This window comes from Pagrus major, chromosome 9 (assembly GCF_040436345.1).
Source record: "Pagrus major chromosome 9, Pma_NU_1.0".
Taxonomy (NCBI): domain Eukaryota; kingdom Metazoa; phylum Chordata; class Actinopteri; order Spariformes; family Sparidae; genus Pagrus; species Pagrus major.
In genome coordinates, this window is record NC_133223.1 from 19,908,116 (window position 1) to 19,925,240 (window position 17,125).

Genomic DNA, 17,125 nt, shown 5'->3' on the forward strand with positions numbered 1-17,125 from the left:
AGTCGGGCTCCTGATATTTCAAAGTTTCAGGGCCAAAGATTCTAACTTGCACAAACCTCAAGGGATATAGGATCAATGAGTCAGGCAGAATAGACTAATATATTCAACTAAACAACCCCTCTGCTCCAGCACTCTATCTGCTACTAGTGGATAGAGAGGGGGCATGACAGGTTTACAAGGAGGATTCATTTCGGTCATTGTTGCTAACAAGGTTGATGGCATCTCCCTCAAATCGTCTAATGCTATTTAACATCAGAATAAAAAAAAATGTCCAACAAAAAAAGCCTGAAAGGAACTCGTTTCTCTACTTGGACTGAAACCAAACAGCTGCATAGGTAATATCGTGGACATTTCGGATAATCTAATGAGTTGTTGTAATGTAAATGGATGGCTAGTAGCACCAATCCCACTGATAACCAACACCCCAGTCTGCAGCACAGAGCGGTTTTCTGTCCCTTTCATCCCAATTTACACTCCACACATTGTCGCCCTGTCTGTGCTCTGTTTTATCACATAAACCAGAAGAGCCAGAAGACAGGAACAAGTGCTTTTAAAATGTCCAGACTGGAGAAGCACACCTGTTGTGATGAGCTGAACTCAAGCGTCACATGAGCCTGTACCAAAGAAATCCTCCGTGGCTCCAGAGCTCCAGAGAGAACACCCCCCACTAACAACTGGAAGACAGCTCTCAATGGCCTTGATTAACCATTTATGTTCATTCCCTCAGAAGTAACACACTTCCGCAATTTCGTCCCTCACTTGAGTTGCTTTTCTGGTCCTAATGATCGCATGCAGAGAAGTAGAGAAACAGAAGTTGGTTTGTGAGGAGAGGAAGAGCTTCTGCTGAGGAAAACAATGACACGAGAGAAAGTGGGAAAATTATGTTAAAAATGATGTGTGTAGGATTTAGGGGAATTTAGGAGGATCTAATGGCAGAAATGGGATATAGTATTTATAATTATGTTTTTAATTAATGCCTGAAGCTAAGAATTAAGACAGTAGCCCAGAAAAAAACAAACAAACACCGGCTCTAAAGCATCCTTTGGCGTTTTCTTTTTTTTACATTTTAGTGGCCACCTAAGGGGAGGGTGAGGTGAGGGGTGTTCAGCTGGTTTCAATATGTATCCAGACCTGCTAGATGCAACTAAATCCTACACACTGGACCTTTAAGTGTTGTGATGTTTGTAAAAGAGTGGATTTTAAAGGGGCTGTGTGTAACAATCTGAAGCACTTTACATGTATTTATATCTTTTTGATTGGGCATGTAAGGGCGAATTGCAACGTGACATGAAAAATGAGACCTTCCACATCTCTCTCAGTTGTCTACACAAGCCTGTGGATAATTTGCTTAAGTTTGTTTATGCTGCTGGACTGTGGATCTATTTGTGAAGGCGGGGTTTTCTTCGACAGTCCAAAAGGATGTTACTTTATGCACCTTCAAGTGCCTCGTCTCAGTGCTGCTCTCCGCTAACAGCAGAACCCCTTTAAGAAGAAAAACTTGCAACCTACATGATGTAGATGATAACACAATGTGATATAACTACAGTTTCACCAGTCTGCACGATGTTATCTTCTAAATTTAAGTGGCAGAACACACATATGAAGAAAAAACAAGTCAACAACTAAAATACAAAAAAAATGAAATGTCAGGAGAATGTGTTATGATATGGCTGCTGGTCATTTTCAATTTTTTTGGAAGTATGCTAATATTCATTTTTACTGGCTAGACTTTATGTCAGAGATCAGATATTTAATTTCAGTGTTATGTATTTGCCAACAGGGTCAATAAAGCAAGAAAGATATTTATTACACATACTACTAGCAGGTAGGGAAAAAAGCAATAACCCCGAAAAATCTAGGTACATAGTCTCCAACAATCCCTGATTGGAAAGAAATAGTTCGCGAATTTTGTATTATGGAACGAAAAGCTAGAGATCTTATTTGAAGTGATTTCTTTACTTCATATTAATTTTGTTTTGAGAACCGTTTTATTTTCTCTGCACTAAGGGAACGAGAATGGACAATCATACCTACAGGACCTGCAGACCTTGTTACTGCAATGTAACCCAGCATCTTTTCACTTCCTGTTTTACATGATGTCATACATTTTACCTTTCCTTTGATGAGCCTCTCTACTGTGCCCTCAGCTGTTTTTTTCTGTTTTTGCCACAAAAAAGAAGGTAAGAAAAAAAAAGGTGGCATTAAAACACGCACCCTGGCACAATTTCTCTTGTGGTCGAGTCGTAATTCTTCATTAAAACCAGATTATGCTTCGACTGTTGACAGAGGATATTCAGACTAATGAGCACACAGAGACACTCGGGCCATGTTTGATCTTAAGCTATAAAACAGGAGGGCCTGACATGCTCTGCCTGGAAACAAAGAAGTGCGCGCACACACACACACACCAACACACACACCTTTCTTGAAGTACACATCGCAGACCGCCCTACAGGCACATTTGTTCAAATAGAGCAAGAACAAAGAGAGCAGGTGGTGTTCGACCTTACACACCTGTCAAAAAACTAAAAGGAACAATAAAGTGGCTTTACAACAGACATTTTACTTTTACTTTTTTTATTCTTGCTTTATTAAAAAAAATGATTCATTTTTTTAACAGCAGCCTTAACTCAGACTGAGGTGTTGCTCTCACTGCACAGTTTTAATAAGAAAATTAGAAATGTTAATTCTTTGCAGAGTGTGCAAATGACACATAGTATAATCAACAGATACTTTCTCTTTAAAGGCATATTCATGCATGGAGCTTCTCCCTGCTGGAAGTAGATCTACATTGCATTTATTTATAGATCTTATCTATAAATCATGAGAACCTGGCTTAGGCAATAATGAGAGTAGTATTTTTTCTTTCATTCAAAAGATCCAAACCTATTCTCGTGGCAGAGATGGAGACGAGGAGCGTAACGACGGTTGGGGAGAAGAGCCATCCACATTTAATGAAAATACTAGAAATGAGGAGGTCCTGTCCTTTGCTCATCATTATTTCACGCCTCCTTTGGGGCAGACAAAAGTCCCATCTCAGCCTCCCAGCAAACCAACCAGTGTCTCTTGTGCAAGTGTGTGCACAGCTGAGACTGGCTAATTAAATGAGGACGGTTACTAACCATGAGGAACATTACCCTCCGTGTCACCAGGCAGCACGCTCGACTTGCAGAAAGGTACGAGAGTTCCTGTTTGATGTGATCTTTGTGCTGACTCTGGAAGGAGATCGAGAGGGATGTGCGGAACAGCGGATTTCTTTTTGTCTCAGGGCAGATTCAGGCAGCAGTCTCATTTGCTGTAATGGTGCTCTGCTCCTGTGTACGTGCTCTCCTCTTGTGCAGGCTATGCCACGAGCACCTCCGAGTATGAACAACAAATCAGGCCATCTAACAGCAGGTCACTTTCCTGCCGCAACTCTGACACACACCAGCAGCCCCGGGAGCTCCTTACCCAATTTACCCTGCTTGGACACAAAAACTGTGGCATGCTACAGTGAAATTGCTCTTTAGCTTTTTGAGGAAAACAACAGTACAGGACTGAGGTGCAAACTCTGTATAACTCAGCAGAACAGAATTGGAGAGAAAATGACGGGAAGAAGCAGAAAAATAGAAACAGTAATGCTGAGCCTACAAATAAATGGAAATAAGCAACCAAGTGGTGAAAAGCACTGATTTGATTTGGGATTCGTTGCTTTGATAACATCTACGTGGCACACTGTGTACACAGCTGCTTCTGGCCAATAGGAGAGTGGCCTGAGAGGCCAGGGCCGTGAAAGGCCGGTTCACAATGAAGGATCACTTCAAAGCAACTTGTAAACAATAGCGAGCCCATTTCAATCAGCCCTGCACGTACATAATCAGCTAAAAATAAACACGTCCTCCTCCATCTCAGGCATCATTCACCAAACGCTGGCAGTCCACGGGCCAGCCGGTGAATTCTCACATCAAAATAAAATATTTATGTTGGAAAATAAATGTCAAATGAGATCTAATTTAGCATGAAGACTGGCTAAAGGTCTCGAGAGAGCATCTTATACACAGAAGCATCATGATGGGATATCTGTAATTGTATGATGTGCCTCTAAAAGGTCACATGTAAAAGCTACTTACTTCTTCCTAAAACAATTTTCATGCCCATTCTGACCAACACCTGAAAGATCATAACAACCAGCTCTGCATTTATCTGCTCTCACTGACAAAAATGAGATAAACAAAGAATACTCAGCTACGACAATCAGCTACAGAAAGTCTGAACGGGTCAAAACAATCTACACTACACTCACTACACAGCAGCTAAAACTACCACCAGCTTGTACTCTCAGCCTGATGTTTACCAACCTGCTCACCTACAGCAGACAGGAGCTTAGAGAAAATAATCAGTGGGACTGAAGTAGAGGCGTCTGGCCACCTCCAGACGGGTGTAGTTGTGGAGGATCCAGTTCTGTACGGGACTGTTGTTACAGTACTCCACTGTGGGGCCATAGGTGCCGTCCTCCAGACGGCTGATGGTCAGACATGATTGGGTGATGATGTGGAGGAAGGTGTGCTTCTGCGGTGGGCCGGGAGTGAAAGGGACAGATGGTGGTGAAGGTAAGTCTGAGAGTCATCAGGTATCGTTAAATTGATCCATCTGTTGTTCACAGCCAACTTTTCCAGTTTAATAAAAGGTGATTGTCAATGACAGTTAATTTAAACAGAAAGTTGTGTTTTTAATCTAAGGTGTTCAAAGCCTTCACAGATGACCTTTAAATTAAATTGGACAATTCTGCTGCATCAACGTGACAAATATATCAAATATTTACTGCAACAGGAAACAACAACAACATTAAACTAAAGCTACTGGATGTAACAACTAATCAAAAAGGGGAAGAAAATATCAAAACATCTGAGCCAAATTTCACCTGAGACAATTACCGCACCGATAAATGATAAAGCGTCCTTAAATGAGACAATGCCTTCTTCACCTTTTTGAAGATAAAGCCTATTTAAATTTTGTAAAGCAAAAGTAATATTTACCTTCTCTATTTTTGTTCTGTATGGTTTTTGACAGATTGTGATTGTGTTTTGTCTCACAATCAGTGGGAATGGTCATTTTCGCTTTACAATTTGAAACTATAAAAAACAAAGATTTGTTTGTTGTTGATTTGTTGGGGTCTGTACCAAACACACATGTTTTCTTACATCTGGAGAACAGGATTTACAGGCCAGGACATCTCTGCATATCTACAGCACTTCATTATAATGTTGTTTGCTACACATTTTACCATCATATAAATTCAAAATATATATTTTGAATCATTGTGGAGCCCCAACACTTACTCACACTCACCAGAAGAGCCTTAAAACAAAACAAATATGGACGACTCGAGCCGTCAGGCAAAGTTCAATGTAATGAAAGCAAGCAAGCTCTTTAATTGATATTCGGCTGCCTTAACAATCAATTATCAGTTTATCATTAATAATATATGAAATATGTTGGACGTTTTCCCATTCCAACAGTTTTAACCACTGACTATGGTGAAATATTGATCTATGTTTGATGGAAAATCAGAGAGGGGGTTAAAAGTACATAAAATAAACGCCAAGTTATTGAATAATAAACTAAATGTAAAATAATGACTTCATTTTAATTGTGGTTGTCTGTAATCTGTTATCACACCAGTTTTTTCGTATTTTATTTCAAAATATTTCATAGGCAAGTATTTGTAATTTGTGATGTAGTTGTGCCCATCAGGTTGTTGATTAACACATTTTTAATCAATTAAATTCTTAACGGCGATTAATTGATTAATGACTAATCGTTAACACCCCTAAATGAAAGCCACATTTAATGGACATGGTGTTAAATCGTCAATGCACAGTATTTTAATACTGACAAAACAGCTGTGCAGTCAAACTGTCTCTGACAGTTAACCCTCACAAGTCGTGAACATGGGAATCTTTCTTGCCTCTACCATCCACTCCGTGTGACCTGAACAAGACTTTGGTATAAAGATGCTGTTGTTGTTTAAACACATTTCAGAATTTAACCTTTTCTTTCACATGACTCCATCTTCCTACACACCTGTCCACCAGGTGTGAATTAGATAACACTGAAGAACACGAGCTTTAATTAATCTCTTTTGGCTGAGGCAACCTGACACCTCTCGACTGGAAAACTACAGTAATTAAACTATCAGTGTCTACAACACTAACACACTTCACATGTATACCAAAGTAAAAAGTGCAGCTGAGCATGTGGAAAATTCTGAAGATTTTAACTGAAACTCTTTGACTGCCGCTGTGTATGTATCCATATATTCACTGTGCAGAGTGAACACAGCTTATTTTGGGCTGAAACAGCAGAGCAGGTATTAAAGAAGGAAGTGCTGTCCGTCACAGTCGTGAATGAATACAGCAGGAATATGGAAAAGTCAGGTATTCATGTGGAAGTGAAACTGATGAGCAGATTAAATGTTAATGGTACTGTAGACGAGGACTCAGCCCTCTGTCTGTCTGTCACACTTGGGCTAAAAATAACCCCCAGCCACCGACAGCGGTGAAACCCCGATGCTGTTTACAACAGAGACCAGTCCTCTTCGTTTATGAATTATTCACTTTCTTCATATTAAGAATGCACCCAGAGAACAAAGTGTAATGACAGGATTTCTCCTTGGGTTTGTTCGCTGCTTGATGGAAAGGCCTTCAGGCTTCCTCACCTTGTCATATCTACATGTCAGAGAGAGGACATCTCAATCACTGACAGATAACACTGTATTCACTGCTCTCTTTTATAACTGTCCCCTGAATAGAAAAGATGCTTTTTGAGTTGTATAATCCATAATGTACTTTGAGTTCTGAGTCAACAGGGCTTGAAGAGAATATTTTTGTTCTCCTGTGAGATTCAAAATGTCTCTGTTTTCCATTTACGAGCCTGTAACATCTGTTTCTGCTTTTGATTGAATACTGAAATTATAAGAATATTACAGCGTGGATAAGCAATTCTTTATAAAGTAAAATGAGAGCTGGCTGTTCAATACGCAGTTTTTTTTGGCTGATATGATTTATTTTCATGTCGGTGCAACAAATGAATAAACTGACTCACTCACACAGTTGTATGTTGTGTCACACAACATAAAATGCCTCAGGGTTAGGTTATTTGTTTTTCATCCTCAAAGACCATCACTGTTGCTTTGTTTTGATTTAGTTAGTTTTATTTTTAGCTCTGACATTTGGTTTTACAGACTGAATATCAAGTTTCAATCATGACTTGGCTGCTTATTGTTTGATTTTTAAGTGGCAGATATGGAAGATCAATGTTGACTGTAAGCTAAATGTGTGCACCCCATTCATTTCAATGAGGGCAGATTAAGAAACAGACACACCTCTCCGTCTAAGGCAATACAGTTCAACAGCATCTAAAACTGCAGCCTTGAAAATGACCATAAAGTTGAATCAACACCTTTTTTTTACAAAAGCTGAGCATTATAACCCTCATGAAGGTAGGATTTAATGCAGAACTGAGTGCATTTCTTTACTGAATTTTGTGTGATGAGAAATTAAATATGTGGATAGTCCACATGCAGAGAGTTTAGTATTTATAACATTTCAACAGCTTAATGATAAAAGAAACAACATGTAGACACGGTGAAACATTCGCTGAACATTTGTTAATATAATGTTGAAAAACTGTGTTGTATAGGTTAGAGTAGTCAAAAAGACATGATTTTTAAAGGCCTGACCTAAAATGAAAAACAAGTTTGTAAAAAAATTTGCTAAATTTAAAGCAACATTATGCAGAAATTGGTATTTTGTCGATTTGGAGCCCCCCACAGTTTGTGAGTGCAACACTACTGTCGTGAATACAAATCCCAGGTCTGTAGTTGTACCATTGTAATTTGTCAGATGTAATGTGGGTGCTGACTACAAACAAAACTCATTACATCATCACAATGTTATGTGTTGAAAACGTGTATGTTGAAGTAAACATGTATGTAACGCTCCTACCCTCTCACTGAAGTTACATAGTGCAGAAACAAGTGATAGGGGGGCAGAGTGGCTGAGACAGAGACACCATTCACCCTGTTACAAGACACTGTACCATCAACATGATTTTAAAGCTGCTATTTTAAGGTAAAAAAGTTACATAATGATGCTTTAATGTTTACTCATGCTGCTGTTGCCAAGAAAAGAAAAGCCGTACCTCGTTGTAATGTTATAGCCTTGGTATTTTTAACTTTTATTGAAATAATCTCACATTTTGTGCCCTCAGTAGGTATTGTATCGAAATGAGAAACTCCAGTATTGTCATTCAACAAAATTAATCTGAAATTATGCAGACATGTTTATAAATAGTCACATATACTCTACATCTACAGAATTGTTGAACGTCAATTAATAAGCTGTTGAAATGTCACAAATACTGTGTAATCTCTCTGTAGGCGAACTCTCCAGAGAAAGTCTTCTAAACAAACTACTAATTACATTCGGATCAGAATCCATCAAAGATTAGACTTCATTTCTCTACAAAACGGCTCCAGTTCACATCAAGATTTAAAAGATCTATACTACTTCACAATCCACACGGTGTAACAGGACAACACAAAACTGTATGCACAGGAAACAGTGGGGCAATTTTTAGGAGCGATGACTTGGAAAGCTTACCTCGGAATCATATTCCCACTTGCCAACATACTATGTGAAAGGAGAAAACATGAGAGGAGAGACACAGCTGCTGGGTGGAAAACAGCGACTCAGCTTCTAGGCTGCTAAAAGACTGACACACAGCGCCATCTGGTGGCGGCAAACATGTACTCCAGTCTAACACAATCCTCACTGTGCACCCAGAAATCTCCTCATGACAGACATAAACGCAATCAATCTGCATTTCTTCAAAGTCATTTTCATTTTCAGCCATTGGGAGTGAAGAACACCCACCTCCAATAATAACAACGGTCTGTTTATGAATTAATTGGCTGCTTTGTGAATCCTACCTCGGCATCGTACTCGAACATCTGATTGCCCCTCATGTGGTGACACTTGAGCATGACGACAGGTCCGTTGAGGCGGGAGACGTCCAGACAGAGGTCGTCCGTCCTAATTTCTTTATCCGCTGTGTATGAGAACACCTGGAAACAAGATGTCTCGCTCAGAAAGGACGACATTATTCATCATTTTGCACTCAAGAAATGTAAACTATGATTGGTTTGAAAGTCAATGGGTATGTGCATATATCTATTTTTTATTTTACTTTGATTAACAGCGCAACGTCAAAGACGGCTTGCAGAGATATCGGCTGAAGTTAAGATGCTAACCAGCTAGCACCAGGCCTGAAAACCTCTTTTTTCACAGCTGTCCAAAGCTCCTGTGCTGGCGGTGTAAACACCAACAGTCCCCTTGTAGTCCGGCTAGCTGCACAGCTAACTGAGCTAACAGGCTAACAGTAGCTACAGTCATGTCTGTTTAAACAGAATACAGCGAGCAGCAGGTAGCGGTTACTCTGGTGACATGCTGCCAGTATTTATTGGGAGTCTGAAAGTCTTAAAGGTGCAATATGTAAGAATTGACCAAATCCTGAACTTGAATTGTGTTGAAATGATGTGTTGACTTTAATTCACTTTTTCTGTCCAACCTTATTGAGCTGAAGCTTTCTAGAAAATTATTATTATTCTACATTTCCATTTGCAGCTCGAAGAAAATGTTCTTAAAAATTTAGTACTACTTAGTACTTTTAGGACATTGTGTGTAGGCCATTTTAATCCAGACTACAAATAATAAATATTTTATTGAAGTGTTTCCCCTCACCTGGTTTCCACCCATGCCGTGACAGTTGAAGAAGCCGACTTTCTCGTTCTCCTTTCTCCCCATGTTGTCCACACACTGGTTGGTCTCAACATTTCTGATCTAGAGGCAGGGATAACAATTGAAAGATTACAAGTTACTTGACTAATACACATATTACATTTAACAATCATTCTGTGTCAGTTTTCACAACTTGGAACATATATTTTTGAATACAGTTAAAAACTTTGCAGATCTTGTGTTTCAGTGTTTTATGAACGTTTACAAGGCTAACACAACAACAACAACAATTGCCTTGAGTGTTAAGGTGTGTTTTATTTATGCCAGGCTACAATCCATATAATGTATGCATGGCTTGACAGTTCTCCAGGCTGCATGTCCAAACAGCACAACAAATGTATTATGCTCAATGCCAAACAGAAACCAGTCAGGTCTTCATTAAAATTAAACATATTTCTCATCAAACATTAATCATCTCTACAATACTTTTCCTGCAAATGTTCAGGACTCTTCCACTTCTTTGTTGCTAAGTTTCAGTTTTGGATTCCTGGGATCCTTCACCATTACTCTCACATTTTCATATAGCTAAACAATTATTTTGTTAATGGAGTAGTTGATTGACTGAAAATTAATTGGCATCTAGTTTGAAAATCAGCTTATAGCGGTTCATGTTTTTGATGATTTTCTTTTCCTTCTATTTATGATAGTAAACTAATCTTATATTTGACAGCTTGTCAGATAAAACCAGAAATTTGAAGACATTACCTTGAACTTTTCTGACATTTCACAAACAAAATGATTATGTGACAGAGTAACTTGCAGGTTGATCAATAATGGAAACAATCATTAGTTGCAGCCTAAGTTTTACAAATGTTTTATCTGGCTTCACTTGAGATGCTGCTGACGTCGAAGTCTGTTCACACACGAGTCACAGCTTGTTGGTGTTGTACAAGCTTTCTTTACATAAAATTTAGGTGACACACAAAACTGACAGTTACAGTTTTATCCAATTACTGAGTCAACTGTGACTGGTGATTCACTTCCAAACAGAGATCATAACAAACTTATCTTTATCACCATGTCTATCTGCCCGATTCCAGCAGACTTTACAGATATAGCATTGGAGCTATGATGTCTTTCTTTCTTTATTTCTTCCTGTATTTCTGTATTTTGGTATTTCTTTCGGTCTTACCCTCTTCCATCTTTCTTTCTTTCCTTCTTGGACAAAAACTGACACTAATATTTTTACAAAGTACAGACATTTTCACCAGATGGCTTGAATAGCTGTATTATCCCTTTCAGTGTAAGGCTTATTTTTAGCTTGCTGTAAACACCTTTACTATATTGTAACATATTTTATAAAATGGCCAAGACTGCTTTACTTGACATTAACATTTCTGCGATATGACCATTGTACATGCGCACACTGCAAAGTCAATGCTGAAGCGATATATTGTGCAGCTCTACTTCCTCCCTTCCTTCCTTCCATGTCTTCCTACCATATCTTTTAGATCCTTTTCACAGGAAACCCACCCACACCTACCTACACGCATGCATACTACAATTACACAATCTAAGCCGAACATTATATCCTTTATTTATTCATTTTTGTTTGTTTTTTGTTGTTTGTTTTGTTTTTCTCTCATCGTTCCTGGTGTTAATGCTCCTCCTGTTTTTTGTTACTCTTCTCTCATTTGTCTTGGCTTGTTTAAGTCCGGTTCTCCTTAATGGACATCTCTCATTATTTTGGACGTTTTATAGGCATAATGATTAATTGTTAATGAAAACAGTTTTAAGTTTCAGCTCTAAAATCATGTATAAACAGATATTGTGTCACCAAATTATCTGAATCCAAATTCTACTCATTATCTTCACGTTTAAAACTGAAATGGAGAAGTGATCTGACTGCCCAGCCTGAGAAACTCATCTTCCACTAACTTTACAGTCGACTCAGCTCTCTAATGAACTGATACATTCACAGAGCTTAAAGCTGAGCTGGCTCTATATGTTGCCCAAGCAACTTATTATGCCTATCGTGCAGGAACAGAACGTTCATAATTAAGTGATATAAAACCTAATGGTTCCAGCTGTTAAAGAAAGGCTGACTGTGTGTTCTGGGGGCTGAGAATCAGTCAGGAGAAAGTGTGGTTTGGAGGAAGGAAGCTGGGCTGCTGCAGTGGCGAGAGAGAGAGAGAGAGAGAGAGAGAGAGAGAGAGAGAGAGAGAGAGAGAGAGAGAGAGAGAGAGAGAGAGAGGGCTTGTGCTGCAGTACATCAGAGCAGCACGATGAAAAGAATCCTCTCATCCTCCAGCTGTATGAATGTTGGAGGATTACAAGCTCATTTGACCATGAGTTCTTCAACTGACATTACTTTTAAATGGCCTCCGTCTATCGCTCAGACAGCATGTCAGCGCCGGCTTTACCCCGTGCTGCACTGCTGTCGACACGGAGCCGAGGGCATCAAGAGGCAAATTCAGGTCGCTTAGAAAAAAATCTTTTTTTCTGTGTGAGGGGGAACTTTGTCATAGAGGAACTTTTATTATCTTGAAAAACAATTAACTATGAATTCTAACGCCTTAGCTGCAAATTATCCTACAATTCCCACAATCCCCTTTTAATTTTCTGAAGGAGCAGCTTTGTAAGTTCCATCTCTGGCTATTACAGTAATCATCTGATGAAATATGTCTCCTACTGGTTCAGAATTCTAGAAGAGATAGTCAATATTTTCAAAATAAAAAGCACAACTTGCTGCTTAACAATTTATAACCCTGCCTCAGAGATTTGACTGATTCTACTTTAAATTCATTTTTGTATACATGAGCTTTACCTCACCCATGCAGCATTCATAGCATAACTGTGTAAACATGTGACTGGGATCGATACTGAATGCACGAACATCCCCGTATTTGTTTATCATGCACGTTCGATACCAATAGCTGGGGCTGTTTGTTTTTATCTCGTTTCGTTTAGCCTTTGCTGGGTCCTGAGATTTTCTGACTTATCTCGCAGCAATCACATCGTCTTTCTGAAAACACAACCCAGAGGCTAACAGCACAAGGACATATCTGACTGAATGCAGAAGGAGGCAGCATATCTGTTGCATTAAGGGAGATCAGAGAAGGAGAAAGCTCATACTTCACCAAGTGAGTAGTATCTCCTTGGGATCTGTGAGTCTGGGTAGACATTCTCTAGATACCAGGAAAAAGGTTTGCACTGCAAGGCCTCGCGGAGGGCTTTACGGGAAGAGACGTCTCCGTAGTCCACCCGCATCACGCCTGCAGATTAAATACGAGGACAGAGAGTCAGCCACATGTTTCACTTGTCAGTTAGTACTTACATTAGGACTGCACAATTTATGGAAATGTTAAACCTTAATTGAAATGCTGTAATGTTAAAAAATACCATTCCCACTAATCATGAGTCATATCACAATCATAGTAACTTTCAAAATAATCCCAATATGATTGTTTTACCATATCCTGTAGCCCTAATTTATATCTTTGGGTCAGTTTAATTAATTTTCTTGAAATAATTTATGTAAAAAAAAATGAAAGAAATTTTCAGCTAATTTATTAAGAGCTGTGGCACACTTTTTTGTTCATTTTTGAAAAAAATGAAAAATTAATTTGATAACTGTCATGAATACCTGTTACAAATCACCCAATAGGGTTTCTTGGACATTCAGGACTAATTTAAACCTAATCCAGTGAAAAATAAGCAATTAGTGTATTATCAATTGTATTTGTGGTTGATCTCATACGAGATGCACTCACATCTCTGATCAAATGCAATAATGCTGTAACGAAAGGCAAAGTTAGGAGCTCTCTGAGAAAATCCTCAGATTGTTTGTGAATACAGCACCTTAATTCTGTTTGAGCTGGAATTACTTTTTGATCTGAAGTAAAAAAGGACAGACGTGTTTTCTTGCACCACCGAAACTAAACACCAGAGGGACCCTGTATTAAAAAGACACCTGACAACCCTACCTGAATATATAGATTATGTGGGTGGTCATGGAAGGACTTTCTATGTATTAATTCAGGATTAACCCAATTACTACAGGAAGGGCATGTAACGAAACCCTTTATACACTAATGGTCAGATATCTCCTTCAGAAATGCACAAATGCAACAATTGCTGGAATATTGCATGCTATGATGTGCCTCACTGCAGCCAAATGGGTACTGCACGATGCATCAGCCTCAATGCAACTGAAGACTGAGGAAGGATCAGGCAGCGACTGGGCACAGACACTTACGAACACATTAGGCAGATGGTTTCTCCCCAGAGTGCCTCGTAGCTTGCATGTAGATAGATCCACTGGGGTAATTCATCACAAAAGAGCGTGATTGCAATAAGGGAAAATAGAATACAATAATTTTGAAAAAGCCAGCCAACATGTAAGACTTGGAGCGTTAATTATCCATCACACACGAGCCAGACAATGCAAACGGCACCTTCTGCAATACCAACGTCTTAGACTTGTGTGAAAGAGAAATGTTGGGTGATAAAAGCTATGAGCTGAAGGCCAATCATCCTCCTCTGGCTCTCTATTTCCCCTTCCTCTCTCCAGAGGGTCTGAGCAACACATGTTGCAGATGATGAATAGCCTCTTTGATCTTGAAATCACCAGTGCAGAGGAGGGGACGAGGTGGGAGACGCACTTTTAATGGGATCAGTGGATGCCACTCCCAAACTCCAGCCTGAGAAACACACTGTGCTCCTCGGTGCCAATAAGTGAGGTCTGGCAGCAGCGTGGCCCAGATCATTCTCCCTAACGTCCTCGAGGAGAAGACAGTCATTGTGGGGCCACAATACGCAGAAAGAGACTCATCCATCACAATGCCCGGTTCAGTCTGCACACCTGCCCGTGCACCATCCTGCCAGACTGAGTGGAGGAGAAGGTCACAATTTGTGCCGTAAGATCGTCAGATTACGGATGATCCCTTATAGGTTTGTTGGCATCTAAAAACACTTAACCAGAGATTTCTGGGACACTGCTGTCTGCTAAAGGGTAATCATATTACTAAGTTGACAGATGGAGGGGTACTCATCTCTCAATCTGCACCATCGTATTGTTCTGGTTTGTCCATATGCGTTTGAGCTTTGTTGGAGATCATATTTGACATATTTATAAACTCAAATGCACCAAAAATGTGTCTGAAAGTAAGAAATAATTAATCCCAGTTTGGAAATGACAAAATCAGCATTTGATTCCAACATAGAAGTGAAAGGGAATTTCTTAAATGAGCGATATGAAGAGGAATGCAAGAGAATGAAACAATAAAAGAAAATAGACGTCTTCCCTTTTCGCACCCATTTGTTTAAATGTAATAACAGCGGAGGAGTCTGTTCATGAGGATTGTTTTTATCTGCATTTGAACAGCAGCCAGACGGTGAGCTCTGTACCTGGTGATATGATATAGAAGAAATCTTTGAAATCATCCATCCAGACTTCAGCCAGGCGCCTGTTGTTCTTGTTGATGACTTGGCCCGTTCCTCCAGGGAAGCTGTACGGGGTGGCCTTCCGGAAAACGTGGCCCACGTGAGAACATGTTACAATTTCCAACGAGCCGCCGCACTGCCAGATCTGCAGACACATTCAATGTACATTAATATAGTATGTGGCATGAAAGCAGGCAAAAAGAGTGTTGTAGTTTGTAGTCCTCAAAGCCAGAAACCAGTCAGCATTTTTGCACTTTCGGTTCCCTTGTCTCAAAGTCAGTGGGTTATTTGAATGGGTTTTCAGTAAAATGCCTGAAATAAATATCCCACATTTGAATTATAAATCATCACTTACATGTCTTAAAAACGTTGGTTGCTAACAAGTGGCTAAATGAGACTACAGAGGTTTCACGGACATTAAAAGTCATCACGCCAGACACGGAGACTCATTTGCTCACTAGTCCATCTTCACAGGTCAACTTTAGTTACTACTATACTATTACTGACCATCTGACACAACACGCTCCTTACAGAGAGTCTGCCTTTGAAGCTACAGCAGTTTTATACCAACAAACACAGTCAAGTTATTCACCATTTCATGTGTTTTCTCATTCAACATCTAATTATGATAATAGTGGCCACATGTTACCTTTAAAAAGAAAGCATTCATTTATAATATAGTCCAGGAGAGCAGGCGGTTATTAACACCTGGATTTTTTTTTGGTTTTATTTTTATTTTCTTTCATGTGAAGCTGCAAATCAATCACCATGTGACTGGCAGGAAACACACTTTGATGTGAGTAATAATTAAATCCTTTGGTTTTCTTTTCACTAGAACAGTAAAAATAGATATAATTATGACATTTTCATATCGTCCCATGCCTAGACTTGACATGTATCTTGAACAACCGCTTGTGACCAGATCTCACTTGCCTGCTAAAAATGCAAATAACTGTATACCACTGGGACAAACAGACAGGTCTCTTTTACACAAAGAAATAAATAACTTCATGTATAACATCTGCTGAATTTACAAGAAGGCCCAAATGATTTAGAATTTGTCACAGAGATCATTTCACAATTCAATAAAGTTTCTCCTGACTCAACAACTCACAAAATTGAGCGATTTTATAAGGGAGTCTGGGGAATCTCTCACCCTCTTCATCTCTTTCTTTTTGTTGACTGTGTAGTTTCTGTGGCTGCTTTAACCAAATTTAAAGTTTGAGTTTTGTGTGTGCTGTAGTGCAAGATTGTGTCAATTGTTGTTATTAAATGTTATATATGTTATCCTGGCCATTCTAATTAATACCAAAAAGATTCATGTCCCGCACCATTTACTAAGACAACATTATGTAGACTGACTCCTCAGCACCCCCAACTGTGAGTGACTTCCAGCATCCCTGGTGGAATCATGGGAGTTGTTGTCTTCAATGTTAAACAACCACCAATGCAAATACTAATCTATCTGATGTGAGTCAGGCAGAAATGTATTAACATTTTGTTCAAGTTACGTTTAGTCTTGTTTGTCGACTTCCCTCCTAACTCTCTGACCCTCTCCTTAAAAGTTATAACGAGCACATGAAACGCTCTATTATCTTAAGTAAAATTACTGATTTCTCTGCTTTGAACATTGTTGGAAACGCAGAAATGTAATTGCATGTAATCACTGACGTCAATCAAGTCTGGTGACATGATAGCATCATGATGTCATCCTCCCCCCGGTCTGTTACTCACTCTAAAAGACATTTCCAGGTTCTCTCCTCCCCAGATATCCATCCCTGGATCGTAGCTTCCAATTTCTTCAAAGTATGTTTTGTCTATAGAGAACAACCCTCCTGCCATGGTGGGAGTCCTGCAGGAGACACAACAATTAAGACATAAAGCAAACAAATCCTTTTCTC

At 39.3% G+C, this 17,125-nt stretch overlaps 1 protein-coding gene across 2 annotated transcripts in view; it reads right to left on the bottom strand.

The window, feature by feature from the left end:
- The window catches only part of galnt13 (polypeptide N-acetylgalactosaminyltransferase 13), a 44,200-nt gene that overhangs the window by 3,270 nt on the left and 23,805 nt on the right, over positions 1-17,125 (bottom strand). For both annotated transcript variants that reach the window (XM_073473787.1, XM_073473789.1), the window contains exons 7-11: positions 16,959-17,076; positions 15,189-15,369; positions 12,915-13,054; positions 9,783-9,881; positions 8,972-9,106 (exon numbers count right to left, since the gene is read on the bottom strand). In XM_073473787.1, coding sequence (XP_073329888.1) covers positions 8,972-9,106; positions 9,783-9,881; positions 12,915-13,054; positions 15,189-15,369; positions 16,959-17,076 — 673 coding nt within the window. The remainder of the gene's footprint in view (positions 1-8,971; positions 9,107-9,782; positions 9,882-12,914; positions 13,055-15,188; positions 15,370-16,958; positions 17,077-17,125) is intronic.